Raw genomic sequence first — 15,708 nt, forward strand, 5'->3', positions numbered from 1 at the left:
GACACCCGAATGTTGGTTATGTATGAAGGGGCTCAAGCCCGAAACATTGGTTCTGAATCTTTATCTTTGCTCTATAAGGATGCTGTCTGACCTGTTGAGTTTCTCCAGAATCATGTTTTTACAATAGAGTAAATATAGGTCGGCCTTTCCCACTGAGGGTGGGTGAGATACAAACCAGAGGACATGGGTTAAGGGTGAAAGGTTTGGGGGGGGGCTTCTTCACACAGAGAGGGGTGGGGGTGTGCAACAAGTTACCAGCTGAAGTGGTGAATGGGATTCAATTTTAACATTGAAGAAGAATTTCGATGGGTACATGGATGTAGTAAAAACACAGAAATGCTGCAGAAAGTCAGCCAGTCTCACAGTGTCCACAATAGGTAAAGATATGTAACCAACACTTTGGGCCTAAGCCCTTCTTCAAGATATGGTTTGGTACAGACAAGAAGGGACAAATGGCCAGTTTGCGTGTTGTAGCATTGTAGGTACCCAATCCAATCCCTAAGGGTTGGATCACTTCTGGGAAACGACCCTGCACCCCAATGAATACCCTCCAAGGACAACTCTATCTGGAAGGCCACCTGCACATGAAACAACCTCTGCCCAAGCTCACCAAGTATGATGCTTCATTCAGTCCTCATCCAGGAGCAGAACAATTCTACCCAACGCATCAGGCACCAAAATAACCGCTCGCCCCTCCACATCGGTACATGCACAGAACTGGTTCAGTCGCCAACACCAGTGACCCATGCCATCGAACCATCAATCACAACACGCACCCCCACCCTGATTGCTGAAACATTCACCAGATGTCCTCGTAACATGGCTGTCTGAATGATAGAGATAACCTATGAGCCTGCTCACAGAAGAACCCTTTTCACTATAATGAATAAATTTCAATTCCCACGAGGGTGAAAGTGATTTTCACCTTTGAGGTGACATCAATGCCAGTGATAAAGGTGCCAGCTTTGTTCTCGTAGCGTCTGCTGGTGTCCTGGGGAAGAGGAAGAGCACGGTAGTTAAATCTCCACGGACAACGCCTCCCAGCAGCCACCCTAGGTGCTCCCTCCACATTCTGGGCACTCCCTGACCATGTCCCCACTCTGGATGCTCCCTCCCCATCCCCGGGAGCTCCTTTCACATGCCCCCACTCTGGCCCTCCCTCACCACGTCCCCACTCTGGGAGCTCCCTCACCACGTCCCCACTCTGGGCGCTCCCTCCCCATGCACTCACTCTGGGGGCTCCCTCCCCATGCCTCCACTCTGTGCACTCCCTCCCCATGTCCCCACTTTGGGCGCTCCCTCACCATGCCCCAACTTGGGGCGCTCCCTCCCCATGCCCCCACTCTGAACGCTCCCTCCCCATGCCCCCACTCTGGGCGCTCCCTCCCCATTACCCCCACTCTGTGCACTCCCTCCCCATGCCCCCACTCTGGGCGCTCCCTCATCATGTCCCCACACTGGGCACTCCCTCCCCATGCCCCCGACTCTGGGCACACCCTCCCCATGCCCCCACTCTGGGCGCTCTCTCACCATGACTCCACTCTGGGCACTCCCTCACGATGACTCCACTCTGGGCACTCCCTCACGATGACCCCACTCTGGGCAGTCACTCACCATGTCCCCACTCTGAGCACTCACTCCCCATGTCGCCACTCTGGGCGTTACCTCCCCATGCCTCAACTCTGGGCACTCCCTCACCATGTCTCCACACTGGGCACTCACTCCCATGCCCCCACTCTGAGCACTCCCTATCCATGCCCCCACTATGGGTGCTCCTACCCCATGCCCCCACTCTGGGCACTCCCTCACAATGCCTCCACTTTCGACACTCCCTCACCATGCCTCCACTCTGGGCACACGCTCACCATGTCCCCACTCTGGGTGCTCCCTCCACATCTGCCCACTCTCAGCACTCACTCCCCATGTCCCCACTCTGGGCGCTCATACACCATGTCCACACTCTGAGCACTCACTCACCATGTCCCCACTCTGGGCACTCTCTCACCATGCCTTCACTCTGGATGCTCCCTCTCCATGGCCCCACTCTGGGCACACCCTCCCCATGGCGCCACTCTGGGCACTCCCTCCCCATGGCGCCACTCTGGGCACTCCCTCCCCATGGCGCCACTCTGGGCACTCCCTCCCCATGGCCCCACTCTGGGCACTCCCTCCCCATGGCCCCACTCTGGGCACTCCCTCCCCATGTCCCCACACTGGGCGCTCCCTCCCCATGTCCCCACTCTGGGCGCTCCCTCCCCATGCCCCCACTCTGGGCGCTCCCCCCATGCCCCCAGTCTGGGCGCTCCCTCCCCATGCCCCCACTCTGGGCGCTCCCTCCCCATTCCCGCACTCTGGGTGCTCCCTCCCCATGCCCCCACTCTGGGCGCTCCCTAACCATGCCTCCACTCTGTGCATTCCCTCCCCATGCCCCCACTGTGGGCGCTGCCTCAGCAAATCCCCACGCTGGGCGCTCTCTCCCCATGCCCCCACTATGGGCACTCCCTCCACATGCCCCCACACTGGGCACTCCCTCCCCATGTCCCCACTCTGAGCACTCCCTCCCCATGCCCCCACTCTGGGCGCTCCCTCATCATGTCCCCACTCTGGGCGCTCCCTCCCCATGCCCCTACTCTGGGCCCTCCCTCCCCATGCCCCCCACTCTGGGCACACCCTCCCCATGCCCCCACTCTGGGCGCTCTCTCACCATGACTCCACTCTGGGCGCTCCCTCACGATGACCCCACTCTGAGCAGTGACGCACCATGTCCCCACTCTGAGCACTCCCTATCCATGCCCCCACTATGGGTGCTCCCACCCCATGCCCCAATTCTGGGCACTCCCTCACAATGCCTTCACTCTGGGCGCTCCCTCCCCATCTGCCCACTCTGAGCACTCACTCCCCATGTCCCCACTCTGGGCACTCCCACACCATGTCCCCACTCTGAGCACTCACTCCCCATGTCCCCACTTTGGGCACTCCCACACCATGTCCCCACTCTGAGCACTCACTCCCCATGTCCCCACTCTGGGCACTCCCTCACCATGCCTCCACCATGGATGCTCCCTCCCCATGGCCCCACTCTGGGCACTCCTCCCTCCCCATGGCCCCACTCTGGGCACTCCCTCCCCATGTCGCCACACTGGGAGCTCCCTCGCCATCCCCGGGTGCTCCTTTCACATGCCCCCACTCTGGCATTCCCACACCATGACCTCACTCTGGGTACTCCCTCCCCATGCCCCCACTCTGGGCACTCCCTCCCCATGTCCCCACACTGGGCGTTCCCTCCCAATTCCCCCCACTCTGGGCACTCCCTCCCCATTCCCCCCACTCTGGGCACTCCCTCCCCATGCCCCCACTCTGGGCGCTCTCTCACCATAACCCCACTCTGGGCGCTCCCTCATCATGACCCCACTTTGAGCACTCACTCCCCATGCCGCCACTCTAGGCGCACCATCCCCATGCCCCCACACTGCGCACCATCCCCATGCCCCCACACTGCGCACCATCCCCATGCCCCCACTCTGGACACACCCTCCACATGCACCCACTCTGGGCGCTCTGTCCCCATGTCCCCACTCTGGGCACTCCCTCCCCATGCCCCCATTCTGGGCACTCCCTCCCCATGCACCCACACTGGGCACTCCCTCCCCATGCCCCCACTCTGGGCGCTCCCTCCCCATGCCCCCACTCTGGGCGCTCCTTTCCCATGCCCCCCACTCTGGGCACTCCCTCCCCATGCAACCACTCTGGGCGCTCCCTCACCATGCCTCCACTCTGGGCGCTCCCTCCCCATGTCCCCACTCTGGACACTCCCTCACAATGCCACCACTCTGGGCACTCCCTCACAATGCCACCACTCTGGGCGCTCCCTCACCATGCCTCCACTCTGGATGCTCCTTCCCCATGTCCCCACTCTGGGCGCTCTCTCACCATGTCCCCACTCTGAGCACTCACTCCCCATGTCCCCACTCTGGGCACTCCTTCACCATGCCACCACTCTGGGCGCTCCCTCACCATGCCTCCACTCTGGATGCTCCTTCCCCATGTCCCCACTCTGGGCGCTCTCTCACCATGTCCCCACTCTGAGCACTCACTCCCCATGTCCCCACTCTGGGCACTCCCTCACCATGCCTCCACCCTGGTTGCTCCCTCCCCATGCCCCCCACTCTGGGCACACCCTCCCCATGCCCCCACTCTGGGCGCTCTCTCACCATGACTCCACTCTGGGCGCTCCCTCAGGATTACCCCACTCTGAGCAGTGACTCACCATGTCCCCACTCTGAGCACTCACTCCCCAGGTCCCCACTCTGGGCGTTCCCTCCCCATGCCTCCACTCTGGGCACTCCCTCACCATGTCCCCACTCTGGGCACTCACTCCCATGAGCCCACTCTGGGCACTCCCTCACAATGCCTTCACTTTGTGCACTCCCTCACCATGCCCCCACACTGGGCACTCCCTCCCCATGTCCCAACTCTGAGCACTCACTCCCCATGTCCCCACTCTGAGTACTCACTCCCCATGGCCCCACTCTGGACGCTCCCTCCCGACGCCCGAACTCTAGGCGTTCCCTCCCCATGCCCCCCAATCTGGGCAATCCCTCCCCATGCTCCCACTCTGGGTGCTCCCTCACCATGACCCCACTCTGGGTGCTCCCTCCCCATGCCCGCACTCTTGGCGCTCACTCCCCATGCCTCCACTCTGTGCACTCCCTCCCCATGTCCCCACTCTGGGCGCTCCTTCCCCATGCCCCCACTCTGAGCGCTCCCTCATCATGTCCCCACTCTGGGCGCTACCTCCCCATGCCCCTACTCTGGGCCCTCCCTCCCCATGCCATCCACTCTGGGCACACCCTCCACATGCCCAAACTCTGGGCGTTCTCTCACCATGACCACTCTGGGCGCTCCCTCACGATGACCCCACTCTGAGCAGTGACTCACCATGTCCCAACTCTGGGCGTTCCCTCCCCATGCCTCCACTCTGTGCACTCCCTCCCCATGTCCCCACTCTGGGCGCTCGCTCCCCATCTGCCCACTCTGAGCACTCACTCCCCATGGCGCCACTCTGGGCACTCCCTCCCCATGGCCCCACTCTGGGCACACCCTCCCCATGTCCCCACTCTGGGCGCTCCCTCCCCATGTCCCCACTCTGGGCGCTCCCTCCCCATGCCCCCACTCTGGGCGCTCCCTCCCCATGCCCCCACTCTGGGCGCTCCCCCCCATGACCCCAGTCTGGGCGCTCCCTCCCCATGCCCCCAGTCTGGGCGCTCCCTCCCCATTCCCGCACTCTGGGTGCTCCCTCCCCATGCCCCCACTCTGGGCGCTCCCTAACCATGCCTCCACTCTGTGCATTCCCTCCCCATGCCCCCACTGTGGGCGCTGCCTCAGCACGTCCCCACGCTGGGCGCTCTCTCCCCATGCCCCCACACTGGGCACTCCCTCCCCATGTCCCCACTCTGAGCACTCCCTCCCCATGCCCCCACTCTGGGCGCTCCCTCATCATGTCCGCACTCTGGGCGCTCCCTCCCCATGCCCCTACTCTGGGCCCTCCCTTCCCATGCCCCCCACTCTGGGCACACCCTCCCCATGCCCCCACTCTGGGCGCTCTCTCACCATGACTCCACTCTGGGCGCTCCCTCACGATGACCCCACTCTGAGCAGTGACGCACCATGTCCCCACTCTGAGCACTCCCTATCCATGCCCCCACTATGGGTGCTCCCACCCCATGCACCCATTCTGGGCACTCCCTCACAATGCCTTCACTCTGGGCGCTCCCTCCCCATCTGCCCACTCTTGAGCACTCACTCCCCATGTCCCCACTCTGGGCACTCACTCCCCATGTCCCCACTCTGGGCACTCCCACACCATGTCCCCACTTTGGGCACTCGCACACCATGTCCCCACTCTGAGCACTCACTCCCCATGTCCCCACTCTGGGCACTCCCTCACCATGCCTCCACCATGGATGCTCCCTCCCCATGGCCCCACTCTGGGCACTCCCTCCCCATGTCGCCACACTGGGTGCTCCCTCGCCATCCCCGGGTGCTCCTTTCACATGCCCCCACTCTGGCATTCCCACCCCATGACCTCACTCTGGGTACTCCCTCCCCATGCCCCCACTCTGGGCACTCCCTCCCCATGTCCCCACACTGGGCGCTCCCTCCCCATTCCCCACACTCTGGGCACTCCCACCACATGCCCCCACTCTGGGCGCTCTCTCACCATAACCCCACTCTGGGCGCTCCCTCATCATGACCCCACTTTGAGCACTCACTCCCCATGCCGCCACTCTAGGCGCACCATCCCCATGCCCCCACACTGCGCACCATCCCCATGCCCCCACTCTGGGCACACCCTCCACATGCACCCACTCTGGGCGCTCTGTCCCCATGTCCCCACTCTGGGCACTCCCTCCCCATGCCCCCATTCTGGGCACTCCCTCCCCATGCCCCCACACTGGGCACTCCCTCCCCATGCCCCCACACTGGGCACTCCCTCCCCATGCCCCCACTCTGGGCGCTCCTTTCCCATGCCCCCCACTCTGGGCACCCCCTCCCCTTGCAACCACTCTGGGCGCTCCCTCATCATGCCTCCTCTCTGGGCGCTCCCTCCCCATGTCCCCACTCTGGACACTCCCTCACAATGCCACCACTCTGGGCACTCCCTCACAATGCCACCACTCTGGGCGCTCCCTCACCATGCCTCCACTCTGGATGCTCCTTCCCCATGTCCCCACTCTGGGCGCTCTCTCACCATGTCCCCACTCTGAGCACTCACTCCCCATGTCCCCACTCTGGGCACTCCTTCACCATGCCTCCACTCTGGGCACTCACTCCCCATGCCGCCATTCTAGGCGCTCCGTCCCCATGCCCCCACTCAGGGCACACCCTCCACATGCCCCCACTCTGGACGCTCTCTCCCCATGCCCCCACTCTGGGCACTCCATCCCCATGGCCCCACTCTGGGCACACCCTCCCCATGCCCCCACTCTGTGTGCTCCCTCCCCATGCCCCCACTCTGGGCGCTCCTTCTCCATGCCTCCACTCTGGATGCTCCCTCCCCATATCCCCATTCTGGGCGCTCCCTCACCATGTCCTCTCTCTGAGCACTCACTCCCCATTTCCCCAATCTGGGCACTCCTTCACCATGCCTCCACTCTGGGCACTCCTTCACCATGTCCCCACTCTGGGCACTCACTTACCATGCCCCCACTCTGAGCGCTCCCTCCCCATGCCCCCACTCTGGGCGCTCCCTCCCCATGCCCCCAGTCTGGACGCTCCCTCCCCATGTCCCCACTATGGGTGCTCCCTCCCCATCCCCGGGTGCTCCTTTCACATGCCCCCACTCTGGCAATCCCTCCCCATGCCCCCACTCTAGGCGCTCCCACTCCATGTCCCCACTCTAGGCGCTGCCTCCCCATGCCCCCACTATGGGCGCTGCCTCCCCATGCCCCCACTATGGGCACTCCCTGCCCATGCCCCCACTGGGCGCTCTCACCCCATGCCCCCACTCTGGGCGCTCCCTCCCCATGCCCCCACTCTGGGCGCTCCCTCCCCATGCCCCCACTCTCGGCGCTGCCTCCCCATGCCCCCACTCTGGGCGCTCCCTCCCCATGCCCCCACTCTGGGCGCTCCCACTCCATGCCCCCACTCTGGGCGCTCCCACTCCATGCCCCCACTCTGGGCGCTCCCTCCCCATGCCCCCACTCTGGGCGCTTCCTCCCCATTCCCGCACTCTGGGCGCTCCCGCCCCATGTCCCCACTCTGGGCGCTCCCTCCCCGTCCCCTCTCTGGGCGCTCCCTCATCATGTCCCCACTCTGGGTGCTCCCTCCCCATGTCCACACTCTGGGCGCTCCCTCCCCATGTCCACACTCTGGGTGCTCCCTCCCCATGTCCCCACTCTGGGCGCTCCCTCCCCATGTCCCCACTCTGGGCGCTCCCTCCCCATGTCCCCACTCTGGACGCTCCCTCCCCATGTCCCCACTCTGGACGCTCCCTCCCCATGCCCCCACTCTGGGCACTCCCTCACAATGCCACCACTCTGGGCGCTCCCTCACCATGCCTCCGCTCTGGATGCTCCTTCCCCATGTCCCCACTCTGGGCGCTCTCTCACCATGTCCCCACTCTGAGCACTCACTCCCCATGTCCCCACTCTGGGCACTCCTTCACCATGCCTCCACTCTGGGCACTCACTCCCCATGCCGCCATTCTAGGCGCTCCGTCCCCATGCCCCCACTCAGGGCACACCCTCCACATGCCCCCACTCTGGACGCTCTCTCCCCATGCCCCCACTCTGGGCACTCCATCCCCATGGCCCCACTCTGGGCACACCCTCCCCATGCCCCCACTCTGTGTGCTCCCTCCCCATGCCCCCACTCTGGGCGCTCCTTCTCCATGCCTCCACTCTGGATGCTCCCTCCCCATATCCCCATTCTGGGCGCTCCCTCACCATGTCCTCTCTCTGAGCACTCACTCCCCATTTCCCCAATCTGGGCACTCCTTCACCATGCCTCCACTCTGGGCACTCCTTCACCATGTCCCCACTCTGGGCACTCACTTACCATGCCCCCACTCTGAGCGCTCCCTCCCCATGCCCCCACTCTGGGCGCTCCCTCCCCATGCCCCCAGTCTGGACGCTCCCTCCCCATGTCCCCACTATGGGTGCTCCCTCCCCATCCCCGGGTGCTCCTTTCACATGCCCCCACTCTGGCAATCCCTCCCCATGCCCCCACTCTAGGCGCTCCCACTCCATGTCCCCACTCTAGGCGCTGCCTCCCCATGCCCCCACTATGGGCGCTGCCTCCCCATGCCCCCACTATGGGCACTCCCTGCCCATGCCCCCACTGGGCGCTCTCACCCCATGCCCCCACTCTGGGCGCTCCCTCCCCATGCCCCCACTCTGGGCGCTCCCTCCCCATGCCCCCACTCTCGGCGCTGCCTCCCCATGCCCCCACTCTGGGCGCTCCCTCCCCATGCCCCCACTCTGGGCGCTCCCACTCCATGCCCCCACTCTGGGCGCTCCCACTCCATGCCCCCACTCTGGGCGCTCCCTCCCCATGCCCCCACTCTGGGCGCTTCCTCCCCATTCCCGCACTCTGGGCGCTCCCGCCCCATGTCCCCACTCTGGGCGCTCCCTCCCCGTCCCCTCTCTGGGCGCTCCCTCATCATGTCCCCACTCTGGGTGCTCCCTCCCCATGTCCACACTCTGGGCGCTCCCTCCCCATGTCCACACTCTGGGTGCTCCCTCCCCATGTCCCCACTCTGGGCGCTCCCTCCCCATGTCCCCACTCTGGGCGCTCCCTCCCCATGTCCCCACTCTGGATGCTCCCTCCCCATGTCCCCACTCTGGACGCTCCCTCCCCATGCCCCCACTCTGGGCGCTCCCTCCCCATGCCCGCACTCTGGGCGCACCTTCCCCATGCCCCCACTCTGGGCGCTCCCTCCCCATGCCCGCACTCTGTGCGCTCCCACCCCATGCCCCCACTCTGGGCGCTCCCTCCCCTTGTCCCCTCTCTGGGCGCTCTCTCCCCATGCCCCCACTCTGGGCACTCCCTCCATATGCCCCCACACTGGGCACTCCCTCCCCATGTCCCCACTCTGAGCACTCACTCCCAATGTCCCCACTCTGAGTACTCACTCCCCATGCCCCCACTGAGTACTCACTCCCCATGCCCCCACTCTGGACGCTCCCTCCCGACGCCCCCACTCTAGGCGTTCCCTCCCCATGCCCCCCAATCTGGGCAATCCCTCCCCATGCCCCCACTCTGGGTGCTCCCTCACCATGACCCCACTCTGGGTGCTCCCTCCCCATGCCTCCACTCTGTGCACTCCCTCCCCATGTCCCCACTCTGGGCGCTCCCTCCCCATGTCCCCACTCTTGGCGCTCCCTCCCCATGTCCCCACTCTGGGCGCTCCCTCCCCATGCCCCCACTCTGAGCGCTCCCTCATCATGTCCCCACTCTGCGCGCTACCTCCCCATGCCCCTACTCTGGGCCCTCCCTCCCCATGCCATCCACTCTGGGCACAACCTCCCCATGCCCAAACTCTGGGCGCTCTCTCACCATGACTCCACTCTGGGCGCTCCCTTACGATGACCCCACTCTGAGCAGTGACTCACCATGTCCCAACTCTGGGCGTTCCCTCCCCATGCCTCCACTCTGTGCACTCCCTCCCCATGTCCCCACTCTGGGCGCTCGCTCCCCATCTGCCCACTCTGAGCACTCACTCCCCATGTCCCCACTCTGGGCACTCCCACACCATGTCCCCACTCTGAGCACTCACTCCCCATGTCCCCACTCTGAGCACTCACTCCCCATGTCCCCACTCTGGGCACTCCCTCACCATGCCTCCACCCTGGTTGCTCCCTCCCCATGCCCCCCACTCTGGGCACACCCTCCCCATGCCCCCACTCTGGGCGCTCTCTCACCATGACTCCACTCTGGGCGCTCCCTCAGGATTACCCCACTCTGAGCAGTGACTCACCATGTCCCCACTCTGAGCACTCACTCCCCATGTCCCCACTCTGGGCGTTCCCTCCCCATGCCTCCATTCTGGGCACTCCCTCACCATGTCCCCACTCTGGGCACTCACTCCCATGCCCCCACTCTGGGCACTCCCTCACAATGCCTTCACTTTGTGCACTCCCTCACCATGCCCCCACACTGGGCACTCCCTCCCCATGTCCCCACTCTGAGCACTCACTCCCCATGTCCCCACTCTGAGTACTCACTCCCCATGGCCCCACTCTGGACGCTCCCTCCCGACGCCCCCACTCTAGGCGTTCCCTCCCCATGCCCCCCAATCTGGGCAATCCCTCCTCATGCCCCCACTCTGGGTGCTCCCTCACCATGACCCCACTCTGGGTGCTCCCTCCCCATGCCCGCACTCTGGGCGCTCCCTCCCCATGCGTCCACTCTGTGCACTCCCTCCCCATGTCCCCACTCTGGGCGCTCTCTCACCATGACACCACTCTGGGCGCTCCCTCACGATGACCCCACTCTGAGCAGTGACTCACCATGTCCCAACTCTGGGCGTTCCCTCCCCATGCCTCCACTCTGTGCACTCCCTCCCCATGTCCCCACTCTGGGCGCTCGCTCCCCATCTGCCCACTCTGAGCACTCACTCCCCATGTCCCCACTCTGGGCACTCCCACACCATGTCCCCACTCTGAGCACTCACTCCCCATGTCCCCACTCTGAGCACTCACTCCCCATGTCCCCACTCTGGGCACTCCCTCACCATGCCTCCACCCTGGTTGCTCCCTCCCCATGCCCCCCACTCTGGGCACACCCTCCCCATACCCCCACTCTGGGCGCTCTCTCACCATGACTCCACTCTGGGCGCTCCCTCAGGATTACCCCACTCTGAGCAGTGACTCACCATGTCCCCACTCTGAGCACTCACTCCCCATGTCCCCACTCTGGGCGTTCCCTCCCCATGCCTCCACTCTGGGCACTCCCTCAACATATCCCCACTCTGGGCACTCACTCCCATGCCCCCACTCTGGGCACTCCCTCAAATGCCTTCACTTTGTGCACTCCCTCACCATGCCTCCACTCTGGGCACACGCTCACCATGCCTCCACTCTGGGCGCTCCCTCCCCATGTCCCCACTCTGGGTGCTCCCTCCCCATCTGCCCACTCTGACCATCACTCCCCATGTCCCCACTCTGGGCACACCCTCACCATGCCTCCACTCTGGATGCTCCCTCCCCATGGCCCCACTCTGGGCACTCCCTCCCCATGTCCCCACACTGGGGGCTCCCTCCCCATGCCCCCCACTCTGGGCAATCCCTCCCCATGCCCCCACTCTGGGCGCGCCCTCACCATGATCCCACTCTGGGCGGTCCCTCACCATGATCCCACTCTGGGCGGTCCCTCACCATGCCCCACTCTGGGCGGTCCCTCACCATGCCCCACTCTGGGCGGTCCCTCACCATGACCCCACTCTGAGCATTCACTCCCCATGCCGCCACTCTAGGCGCTCCGTCCCCATGCTCCCACTCTGGGCACACCCTCCACCTGCCCCCACTCTGGGCTCTCCCTCACTATGCCTCCACTCTGGGCACTCCCTCACCATGCCTCCACTCTGGATGCTCCCTTCCCATGTCCCCATTCTGGGCGCTCCCTCACCATGTCCTCTCTCTGAGCACTCACTCCCCATGTACCCACTCTGGGGACTCACTCCCATACCCCTACTCTGGGCACTCCCTCCCCATGTCCCCACTTTGGGTGCTTCCTCCCCATCCCAGGGTGCTCCTTTCACATGCCATGACTCTGGGCACTCCCTCACCATGCCTCCACTCTGGGCGCTCCCTCCCCATGTCAACACTCTGGGCGCTCCCTCCCCATGCCTCCACTCTGGGCGCTCCCTCCCCATGCCTCCACTCTGGGCGCTCCCTCACCATGCCTCCACTCTGGGCGCTCCATCACCATGCCTCCATTCTGGGGGCTCCCTCCGCATGTCCCTATTCTGGGCGCTCCCTCCCCATGTCCCCTCTCTGTGCACTCCCTCACAATGACTCCACTCTGGGCACTCCCTCACAATGCCTCCACTCTGGGCACTACCTCACAATGCCTCCACTCTGGGCACTACCTCACAATGCCTCCACTCTGGGCACTACCTCACAATGCCTCCACTCTGGGCACTCCCTCACCATGCCTCCACTCTGGGCACTTCATGCCTCCACCCTGTGTGCTCCCTCCCCATGTCCCCACTCAGGGCACTCCCTCCCCATGTCGCCACTCTGAGCACTCACTCCACATGTCCCCACTGTGGGCACTCCATCATCATGTCCCCACTCTGAGCACTCACTCCCCATGTCCCCTCTCTGAGCACTCACTCCCCATGTCCCCATTTTGAGCACTCACTCCCCATGTCCCCACCCTGGGCACTCCCTCCCCATGCCCCCACTCTGGGCGCTCCCTAACCATGCCTCCACTCTGGGCGCTCCCTAACCATGCCTCCACTCTGGGCGCTCCCTCCCCATGCCCCCACTGTGGGCGCTCTCTCCCCATGCCCCCACTCTGGGCACTCCCTCCATATGCCCCCAGACTGGGCACTCAATCCCCATGTCCCCATTCTGAGCACTAACTCCCCATGCCCGCACTCTGGGCGCTCTCTCGCCATACCCCCACTCTGGGCGTTCCCTCCTCATGTCCCCACTCTGGGCGCTCCTTCCCCATGTCCCCACTCTGGGCGCTCCCTCCCCATGTCCCCACTCTGGGCGCTCCCTCCCCATGTCCCCACTCTGGGCGCTCCCTCCCCATGTCCCCACTCTGGGCGCTCCCTCCCCATGTCCCCACTCTGGGCGCTCCCTCCCCATGTACCCACTCTGGACGCTCCCTCCCCATGCCCCCACTCTGGGCGCTCCCTCCCCATGCCCGCACTCTGGGCGCACCTTCCCCATGCCCCCACTCTGTGCGCTCCCTCCCCATGCCCGCACTCTGGGCGCTCCCACCCCATGCCCCCACTCTGGGCGCACCCTCCCCATGCCCCCACTCTGGGCACTCCCTCCATATGCCCCCACACTGGGCACTCCCTCCATATGCCCCCACACTGGGCACTCCCTCCATATGCCACCACACTGGGCACTCCCTCCCCATGTTCCCACTCTGAGCACTCACTCCCCATGTCCCCACTCTGGGCACTCCCTCACCATGCCTCCACCCTGGTTGCTCCCTCCCCATGCCCCCCACTCTGGGCACACACTCCCCATGCCCCCACTCTGGGCGCTCTCTCACCATGACTCCACTCTGGGCGCTCCCTCAGGATTACCCCACTCTGAGCAGTGACTCACCATGTCCCCACTCTGAGCACTCACTCCCCATGTCCCCACTCTGGGCGTTCCCTCCCCATGCCTCCACTCTGGGCACTCCCTCACCATGTCCCCACTCTGGGCACTCACTCCCATGCCCCCACTCTGGGCACTCCCTCACAATGCCTTCACTTTGTGCACTCCCTCACCATGCCTCCACTCTGGGCACACGCTCACCATGCCTCCACTCTGGGCGCTCCCTCCCCATGTCCCCACTCTGGGTGCTCCCTCCCCATCTGCCCACTCTGACCACTCACTCCCCATGTCCCCACTCTGGGCACTCCCTCACCATGCCTCCACTCTGGCTGCTCCCTCCCCATGGCCCCACTCTGGGCACTCCCTCCCCATGTCCCCACACTGGGGGCTCCCTCCCCATGCCCCCCACTCTGGGCAATCCCTCCCCATGCCGCCACTCTGGGCGCGCCCTCACCATGATCCCACTCTGGGCGGTCCCTCACCATGCCCCACTCTGGGCGGTCCCTTACCATGCCCCACTCTGGGCGGTCCCTCACCATGACCCCACTCTGAGCATTCATTCCCCATGCCGCCACTCTAGGCGCTCCGTCCCCATGCTCCCACTCTGGGCACACCCTCCACCTGCCCCCACTCTGGGCACTCCCTCACTATGCCTTCACTCTGGGCACTCCCTCACCATGCCTCCACTCTGGATGCTCCCTCTCCATGTCCCCATTCTGGGCGCTCCCTCACCATGTCCTCCCTCTGAGCACTCACTCCCCATGTCCCCACTCTGAGTACTCACTCCTCATGCCCCCACTCTGGACGCTCCCTCCCGACGCCCCCCACTCTAGGCATTCCCTCCCCATGCCCCCATCTCTGGGCACTCCCTCCCCATGCTCTCACTCTGAGTGCTCCCTCACCATGACCCCACTCTGGGTGCTCCCTCCCCATGCCCCCACTCTGGGCGCTCCCTCCCCATGCCTCCACTCTGTGCACTCCCTCCCCATGTCCCCACTCTGGGCACTCCCTCCCCATGCCCCCACTCTGAGCGCTCCCTCATCATTTCCCCACTCTGGGCGCTCCCTCCCCATGCCCCTACTCTGGGTCCTCCCTCCCCATGCCATCCACTCTGGGCACACCCTCCCCATGCCCAAACTCTGGGCGCTCTCTCACCATGACTCCACTCTGGGCGCTCTCTCACGATGACCCCACTCTGAGCAGTGACTCACCATGTCCCAACTCTGGGCGTTCCCTCCCCATGCCTCCACTCTGTGCACTCACTCCCCATGTCCCCACTCTGGGCACACCCACACCATGTCCCAACTCTGAGCACTCACTCCCCATGTCCCCACTCTGAGCACTCACTCCCCATGTCCCCACTCTGGGCACTCCCTCACCATGCCTCCACCCTGGTTGCTCCCTCCCCATGCCCCCAACTCTGGGCACACCCTCCCCATTCCCCCACTCTGGGCGCTCTCTCACCATGACTCCACTCTGGGCGCTCCCTCAGGATTACCCCACTCTGAGCAGTGACTCACCATGTCCCCACTCTGAGCACTCCCTCACCATGCCTCCGCTCTGGGCACTCCCTCACCATGCCTCCACTCTGGGCACTCCCTCACCATGTCCCCACTCTGGGCACTCACTCCCATAACCCTACTCTGGGCACTCCCTCCCCATGTCCCCACTTTGGGTGCTTCCTCCCCATACCCGGGTGCTCCTTTCACATGCCACCACTCTGGGCACTCCCTCACCATGCGTCCACTCTGGGCGCTCCCTCACCATGCCTCCACTTTGGGCGCTCCCTCACCATGCCTCCACTCTGGGGGATCCCTCCCCATGTCCCTATTCTGGGCGCTCCCTCCCCATGTCCCCACTCTGGGCACTCCCTCACAATGACTCCACTCTGGGCACTCCCTCCCCATGTCCCCACTCA

At 64.6% G+C, this 15,708-nt stretch overlaps 1 protein-coding gene across 5 annotated transcripts in view; it reads right to left on the minus strand.

Moving 5' to 3' along the window:
• ncbp3 (nuclear cap binding subunit 3) overlaps positions 1–15,708 on the minus strand; it is an 84,689-nt gene that overhangs the window by 25,460 nt on the left and 43,521 nt on the right. For 4 of the 5 annotated variants that reach the window (XM_069910376.1, XM_069910375.1, XM_069910374.1 and 1 more), the window contains one exon: positions 926–991. In XM_069910376.1, coding sequence (XP_069766477.1) covers positions 926–991 — 66 coding nt within the window. Of the gene's footprint in view, positions 1–925; positions 992–12,401; positions 12,524–15,708 lie in introns of those variants that run through there. The other variant, XM_069910378.1, reaches the window with a different exon arrangement.

Source organism: Narcine bancroftii, chromosome 14 (genome assembly GCF_036971445.1).
Source record: "Narcine bancroftii isolate sNarBan1 chromosome 14, sNarBan1.hap1, whole genome shotgun sequence".
NCBI classification, from domain to species: Eukaryota; Metazoa; Chordata; class Chondrichthyes; order Torpediniformes; family Narcinidae; genus Narcine; species Narcine bancroftii.